The sequence below is a fragment of the Mesoplodon bidens genome (assembly GCF_964165515.1).
Source record: "Mesoplodon bidens genome assembly, chromosome: 1".
Taxonomy (NCBI): domain Eukaryota; kingdom Metazoa; phylum Chordata; class Mammalia; order Artiodactyla; family Ziphiidae; genus Mesoplodon; species Mesoplodon bidens.
The window spans coordinates 183,289,443-183,297,943 of record NC_138176.1 but is presented as its reverse complement, the minus strand read 5'-3'; the positions used below and the strand labels follow the sequence as shown (position 1 = coordinate 183,297,943).

Below are 8,501 nucleotides of genomic sequence, written 5' to 3'. Positions count from 1 at the left end.
TCCAGTTTTCCCAGTACCACTTATTGAAGAGACTGTCTTTTCTCCACTGTATATTCTTGCCCCCTTTGTCATAGATTAAATGACCATAGGTGCAAGGGTTTATCTCTGTGCTTTCTATCCTATACCATTGATCTATATGTCTGTTTTTGTGCCAGTACCATACTGTCTTGATTGCTGTAGCTTTGTAGTATAGTCTGAAGTCAGGAAGCCTGATTCCTCCAGCTCCATTTTTCTTTCTCAAGTTTGCTTTGCTATTCGGGATCTTTTGTGTCTCCATACAAATTCTAAGATTTTTTTGCTCTAGTTCTGTGAAAAATGCCATTGGTAATTTGATAGGGATTGCACTGAATCTGTAGATTGCCTTGGGTGTTACAGTCATTTTGACAATACTGATTCTTCCAATCCAAGAACATGGTATATCTTTCCATCTGTTTGTGTCATCTTCAATTTCTTTCATCAGTGTTTTATAGTTTTCAGAGTATAGGTCGTTTATCTCCTTAGGTAGGTTTATTCCTAGGTATCTTATTCTTTTTGATGTGATGGTAAATGGAATTGTTTCTTTAATTTCTCTTTCTGATCTTTCCTTGCTAGTGTATAGAAATGCAATAGATTTCTATGCATTAATTTTGTATCCTGCAACTTTACTAAATTCATTGCTGAGCTCTAGTAGTTTTCTGGTAGCATCCTTAGGATTTTCTATGTATAGTAGCATGTCATCTGCAAACAGTGACAGTTTTACTTCTTCTTTTCCAGTTTGGATTCCTTTTTTTTTTTTTTCTTGTCTGACTGGCCAGGCCCTGTCATATGCAGAAGCTGCTGGCTGCTCTTTAGCAGGGCCTGGCCACAAGACAGCTGGCTGCAGAACCCTAGAGAGTCCCAGCTCTAGCAGTGGCTCACTGGTAGGCAGAGTCAGATCCCAAAGACTGACTGTTGCCCAGCCACTGGCAAATGAAACCAGGTCCTGGGGTTAGTGCCTGACTACCGACAGGCAGAGCTGGTTCCTGGAGTCTGGCTGCAGGGCCCAGGGATCCCAGAGCTCATTTCAGATCATTGGTTGGAGGCCCAGTTTCTGACACAGTTTGGGGTCGAGGGTATCCTGAAGCTTGTGTTGGCCTGCTAGTGGACAGAGCCAGGACCCAGCTGTCAGGGTAGGATCTGGCCTGCTGTGGACAGGCTGGGTCTATAGGCTGTGGGATTCTAGTTTTCTTGTGTCTGGTGTCTGTTCCTTGGTTGGTGAGCCTTGTCTAGAAGTTAGTGCAGGTTTACTGGAGGGGAGGGCCAGTGCCTGCCCACTGGTAAAGCTAGGTATTGGCCCTCTGGTGGGCAGGGCCATATCTAGAGGCACGTCTAAAGGTGGCTGTGGACTCAGAAAGTCCTTAGGCAGCCTGTCTGCTGATGGTTAGGACTCTCCAAGACCAGAGGGTAGGTCTGGCCCAGGCTCCTATCAAATCACTGCTTTTTCCCTGGGTCCCAGTGCACATGAGATTTTGTGTGCACCCTTTAAGAGTAAACTCTCTACTTTCCCCAGTCCTGTGGGGCTCCTGAAATTAAGACCCACTGGCCTTCAATGCCAAATGCTCTAGCAGTTCGTCTTCCTGGTGCAAGACCCCCAGGCTGGGGAGCCTGACATGGAGCTCAGAACTCTCACTTGTATGGGAGAACTTCTGCAATATAATTATTCTCCAGTTTGTGGGTTGCACTCCAAGAGGTATGGGATTTGATTTTATCGTAAGTCCGCCCCTCCTACTCATCTCATTGTGGTCCCTTCTTTATATCTTTGTTGTATAAGATCTTTTCTGGTAGGTTCCAGTCTTTTTCATCGATGGTCGTTTTGCAGATAGTTGTGATCTTAGTGTGCTCATGAAAGGAGGTGAGCTCAGAGTCTTTCTACTCTGTTATATTGACTGCTCTCCAGAAAATGGATTTTTAAAAAGTATGATCCAACTGTACAGTTTTTACAAGAGGCATAGTTTATATTCACTGACATAAACAGGTTAAAAGTTAAATAACAGAAAAAGATATATCATGCTGACAATAACCAGAAGAGAGCTGAATTAGCTATATTTAATAGACCAGACAAAAAATTGTTAGTAGAGACAAAGGAAGGTAATTTATAATGATTCAGAAAGTCACAGCAGCTAAAAATAAGAATATAAAAACAATTTGGGAGGGGCTTCCCTGGTGGCGCAGTGGTTGAGAGTCCGCCTGCCGATGCAGGGGACACGGGTTCGTGCCCCTATCCCGGAAGATCCCACATGCCGCGGAGCGGCTGGGCCCGCGAGCCATGGCCGCGGAGCCTGTGTGTCCGGAGCCTGTGCTCCGCAACGGGAGAGGCCACAGCAGTGAGAGGCCCGCGTACAGCAAAAAAAAAAAAAAAAAAAAAAACAATTTGGGAGACATCTATATTTCTGATGAAAGAAAAGTTGAGTAGGCTGATGAATATAATCGAGGAATTGTCTAATTGCAGAAATAACAAGGTGCTGAATGATTAAATCTATTTGCAGTGTTTTAAAAATTGCAATAAAACCCAACCCTTAAAGAAACAAAATTTACATATTTTAACACAATTAGAATACAAATATCAGAACTAGGAAGAAATAAATGTCTTTTTCCCCCAGTCACAAAAATCTCAGGATCACAATGTTCAATATAATCTAAACTGGGACTTCCCTTGTGACGCAGTGGTTAAGAATCCGCCTGCCAATGCGTGGAACACGGGTTCGAGCCCTGGTCCGGGAAGATCCCACATGCCACAGAGCAACTAAGCCCCTGCGCTCTAAAGCCCATGCGCCACAACTACTGAAGCCCATGTGCCTAGAGCTCGTGCTCTGCAACAAGAGAAGCCACCACAGTGAGAAGCCCACACACCACAACAAAGAGTAGCCCCCACTCGCCACAACTAGAGAAAGCCCATGAGCAGAAATGCAGACCAATGCAGCCAAAAATTAATTAATTAATTAAAATAATTAATTAATAAAATGAATCCAACTGAACATCGTCTGTTTTAGGCAAGGAAACTACCTTTTAAAAATACGATAAGTAAATAAATGTGTATCTATATGAATGTTTACTAACACGTGTATATCTGTATACATGGGTTTAACATATATATACTACAGCATTTTTAATTTCAGTATGAATTCAGTGTAAGATCGATACATCTTAAACCTTTTCTAGGTGTTTAATTACTGAGGCATCAAAATAACATTAAAGATGGCTTCAGCCAATCAAGACAGAATGGAAATCAGAAATCCAAACCAAGAACAATGTTCTCTCTGAGAGGCAGCATAACAAAGTTGTTGAGAAAATGGACTCTAGCGTGGGTTACTGAGTAACAGGAGTCACTATTTAAGGAGTAAATAAGTCAATATTCATAAAGCACTTCAAACAATGCCTAGCATACAGTTAATGCTATGTAATACTTAATTAAAAATCAATTAAACAAATAAGAAATATTTTCTCATTAATAACAATCCACTAGCAGGCACCTACCTCAACTCTCCTTTTACTTTGCTATATAGACAGCATCTTAGCTGAGAACTGAGACACTAACAAAAGTAAAATTATCACCATGTATCTTTTTATTGTTTAATGTTGAACTGTTCAGTGCCTCTTCCATCCATGATGTCAGACATTTCCCCAAAAAATGTTTGGCATTTTTACTCACAGTCCAATTTTTATGCTGCACAAACAGCCGTGGGAGGGCCCTTCCATGTCACTGTCTCGCACAAACCTTTCCCTCATCAGAAGAAGGCCTTTTTACTGAGTGAAAGTCTTCTCGGCTCTATCAGTCTCTGCCTCACTTCCCCTCCTTCTGAGCTTCCAGTTTCCCCACAGTTAAGTCCACTCACTGACTTACCCACTGGGAAGCTTAGCTCTATCCAGTCCCTGGAACAGACCAACCTGGGATCCAGCAATTTCCACCTCCCCAAGCAACACCTCACTGCTCTGATGACAGATCTCCTGTACCTGAGGTTCCAAGTCTTATGTGTGTCCAGTTTTCAGATACGGGCTTTTATCTTGGCCTCTATGCCAAGCTGTAGGCCCGTCTCTGCCAGGTACACTAGTCTAACCCTAGGATGGCAGACCTACCTTTCCCTGGACTATCTCTACATTGCTGCAGCCTAGCTGACTATGAAAAGACCTCCCAAATACTTTCTTAGGTTCCAAGTATCACCGGCATCTGATGCCTGCATTTAGAATAGTATTTCATTTTGTATCCCCTGTTGCCAATCACTTGCAAAGAACACAACCAGACTATGTAACCCTTGGATATTGGTGACCTTCCAACATATGTTATACTACATGAGTATCACCTACTTCTTACTGATGGTGTCAGCCAAGTACTACTGAATGCTAAGATAAGAGGCCAAGTTTTGACCCTATTTGCCCAGTTGAAACTATGCTTATTTCAGTTATCAATGTTACCAGCTCAAAGGCTAACACTTTTTTGTCTTTGCTTTGCATGCGACATTCTCTTAGAGCTGTACCCATCTTAAATCAACCTCTCTATTTCCATTCTGTTATCCCATCTCTATTTATGCCCCTCTTTTAAGTTTATTTCCTCAAAAAGCATCTTTTGTTTTTTTGCAATAACCCTACTATAGCTACAAATCCTTTCCTTACTCCATTCTGGATATTGTCTTACGATGTTTTCATTCAGGGACTGATTATAATACATGAAACTTGTTTAATAACATACCAGAAATCAGATATCCAAATGAGTAGTGTTTTCCCTAGAAATAATTATGTTGGAATCTATTCACTTATCCTAATGATGTTATGAATAATCAGAGCACTTCTGGAATTCCTTGAACCTTGCCAGTTCTATATCTTTGACCTTGTCCAAGAAGACCAAACCTATTACTCTGTAATACTGATCAAACACTGCAGTGCTTGGCTAAACCACTGTTTCCAAAAATTAGATTTACCTCCAAAGGTTGAAAAATTGCTATTACTGTGGAATTTTAAAAAATTATCTAGCCTCTGAAAGTATTACCAAAATTTAAAATAAATGTTGGAAGAAAAGCATCACAGTTAGAATAAATGGGTGGCAACCTTTGTATGACCTAACATAGTTATCTAACCTTGAAGATTATTCTTCCACTTATAAAATAATTTCCTACCTTCTTACAGGATTACTGTAGAAATAAAATGAGAAAGTATACAACATCTCTGAAACACATAAAAAGTGAATAAATGTAAGATATTCCTATTCATGCCTTACTGCTGCAAATTTAAATGGATTCAAAACAAAATATTAAGGCTTACTTGTTTTAAAACTGTGTTTAAGACTTTAACTTGAGTTTAAGTTGACATTTGCATTTTTCAGGAGGTGCGAGATGAGAATCCAAGTTCCATTTTTTTAAAAACTATTTATATTTGCAGTAAAGTTATGTTTTTCTAGAAATAGTTCATGATTTAGAAAGTGAAACGTAGCTCACTCTTATTGAAACAGAGGAGGTGGAGGGAAATTCCATAACTCAGAAGCCACAATAAATACAAATAATATCTTTGATTCTGCAACATGGGACTTCCCCAAGGAAGAGACACAGGTTTTCTCAAGTCAACTGTAATGTTATCCAATCAGAGTTAGAGAGGGAACGTGCCTTTGCAAATAAATACTGCAACCTAGCCCGACGTTTTCAGAGACACTCCTCAACTGTTCAGGCAGTCTGAGCCTACTACAGAAGAACCTTCAGTTGCAGCACCATGAACCAAAGTGCCGTTCTTATTTTCTGCCTTATCCTTCTGACTCTGAGAGGAACTCAAGGTGAGGAACATCCAGGGATATTTAATTTGTAAGATCAGAAATAGGACTGGGTATAAACTCTTTAAGTGCAGAAATAATGTATTTGCAAAAGTTTTACAGCCTGCCTTTTAAATGAAGGGTAAATGAGCAGGGATTCCTTCTGGTCAGAGTTTATAGTCAGAGAAGTAAGTGGAATAAAAGAAAGAGAGAAGGAGGAAGGTGGGAGTGGAAGAGGAAGAGGGACAAGACAGAAAGTGTGAGGGAAGGAGGAGAAAGAGGATGAGACAGGTATCTCCTTAGTTAACTTAAGTAACTATATGACCTGGGCTCAAGGGTATGATCTCACAATCAACAAGCTGCAATTCCATTCTTTCAGAGAATCAACTAATTAATCATACAGAGCTATATGATCACAAATTGAGTATGTTATTACACAGAGGTCCAGGTTCAGCTAAGTACTACCCAATCCACATTAAATGCCTAAAATGAAAACTACGCTAACGTCGTCTGCTGTACCTGTTTCTTTTCCTGCAGAAATACCGCTCTCTAGGACTACACGCTGTACGTGTATCGAGATCAGTGATCGACCTGTTAATCCAAGGTCCTTAGAAAAACTTGAAGTGATTCCTGCAAGTCAATCTTGCCCACGTGTTGAGATCATGTGAGTAAAATCCCACCTAATGATCACCTCTCTGGTGGTAATCATACAACTAAATACATGATGATGATTACAAAAATCAGTAAAGGGTTTGTGATGATTCTAGGGCCTCTGTACAGCAAAGGGAAACATCTAAAGTGAAACCTAAATGTCTGACTTTAAAACTGTATATTCCATCTGTTTTATTGGCCCAATATTGTTTTAAATATTTTCACTCCTATTTACTTCTATAGTGCCACAATGAAAAAGAACAGGGAGAAAAGATGTCTTAATCCGGAGTCTAAGACCATCAAGAATTTACTGAAAGCAATTAGCAAGGAAAGGTAGGTTTGCTACTGCTTGCAGAAGAACTGCTCTTTAAGAAATGTTGATCTTGTGAAGTTAGAAATATCTGCATAAGGCTTTCCTGTGGAATTCTTGGCTTAAAACGGTGTACCACCATGCTTCCACTACCTCCATCTATTTATATACTGAGGTGTCATCTTGTGTGGTATCAAAAGTTACCCTGATTGGGCTTCCCTGGTGGCGCAGTGGTTGAGAGTCCGCCTGCCGATGCAGGGGACACGGGTTCGTGCCCCGGTCTGGGAAGATCCCACATGCCGCGGAGCGGTTGGGCCCGTGAGCCATGGCCGTTGAGCCTGCGCTCCGCAACGGGAGAGGCCACAACAGTGAGAGGCCCACGTACAGCAAAAAAAAAAAAAAAAAAAAAAAAAAAAAAAGTTACCCTGATTACTGTCTAGAAGTGTCAATAGGTCACTTTAACCTTAAAGCAGAGCTATAACTATCCAAGCAAAGATGCCGAATTTACCCCCAAGCTTTTCCTGGCCTTAAAAAAGCATCCCGTGTAACCCACAATCATTGCGTAGCATCAGGAAAGCTAACCACACACTTCACCTGAAGACTTAGGATTATCTATGAATTCAGCATGTTCCAAGCAGAATTCAGACTGAAGTCAGAGTCATTTACACTCTCCTTCTCTTCTTACAGGTCTAAAAGATCTCAAACAAAGAAAGAGGCATAATCACTGCACTACCGATAAGGATGGACCACAGAGAAGCTATCTCTGCCGTCATTTCCCTACACACAGTATATGTCAAGCCCTAATTGTCCGTGGATTGCAGTTCTCCTAAAAGGTGACCAACCACAGTCACCAAATTAGCTGCTGCTGCTACTGCTCCTGCACGGCGGTGGATGGCTCATCATCCTGAGCTGTTTGGGAGTAACTCTGCCCTGGCACTAGACTATAAGCTATGCTGAGGCGCTACATTCTTAATGAGTGTGCCAAGCCCTAGCCCTGCTACTGACAGCTTCCTCACCTTTTCTATCTTCTAAAGGGGGTTATGAAGGGGTCTTCCCCCTCTGGGCTTATCAGGGATCTTAGAATCTCAAATAACTAAAAGGTATTCAAAGCAACAAGACAATCTGCCTTTTAAAGAAAGATCTTTACTCCATGGGCTTCTACTGCCATCCCTCCAAGGGGCCCATATTCTTCCGGGTGTTATATACATAATTCCAAATACACAGAAGCAGCTAGAAATATCTGGAAATGTATATGAAAACAGTATTATTTAGTCAAAGACTACACAAAGTAGAATTCTTAGATGTATATGTTTCTTATATTGTTTTCAGTGTTTATGGAATAATTTGTGTAATTAAGTACTGCAATGGAAGAAATTTTTAAATTTAAATACATGTTCTGCGTGTTATGTAAGACAAATATGCTGAATGCTTTTCAAAATAAAAGTAATGTTCTCTCCTAGAAATATTAAGAAAGATTATTTAACTGTTTAGAGACCAAAACATAATAAAGTAATTATAACTAAGATGAAGTGTCTGGTGGGTCATTTGGGACATTCATTTCATAAAAAGCTTAGATTGGAGAATCCATAGCCTAGAGAAGAAGTAAGGATGGGTAGAGGACAAATGAGTTTAAGAATTACCATATTCCTTCCAACTATAGTCTCCTGGAAGGCCCATCATACAGGAGTCCTTCAGGACTTATGTGGCATAACAGACCTTGGCCTGAGCTTCAGATCATTAGAGCCAACTTTCTATGAGACATTTGCAACTCAACATCCCATGGAAACATCA

General features: G+C 40.6%; 1 protein-coding gene across 1 annotated transcript; it reads left to right on the top strand.

The window, feature by feature from the left end:
• The first annotated feature begins 5,657 nt into the window (after positions 1-5,657).
• On the top strand, positions 5,658-8,197 carry CXCL10 (C-X-C motif chemokine ligand 10). The gene is made up of 4 exons (XM_081242908.1): positions 5,658-5,773; positions 6,287-6,413; positions 6,644-6,733; positions 7,398-8,197. The coding sequence occupies exons 1-4, from the start codon at positions 5,713-5,715 to the stop codon at positions 7,429-7,431; spliced, it is 312 nt and encodes a 103-aa protein (XP_081099034.1). The 5' UTR covers positions 5,658-5,712; the 3' UTR covers positions 7,432-8,197.
• The last annotated feature ends 304 nt before the right edge of the window (positions 8,198-8,501 follow it).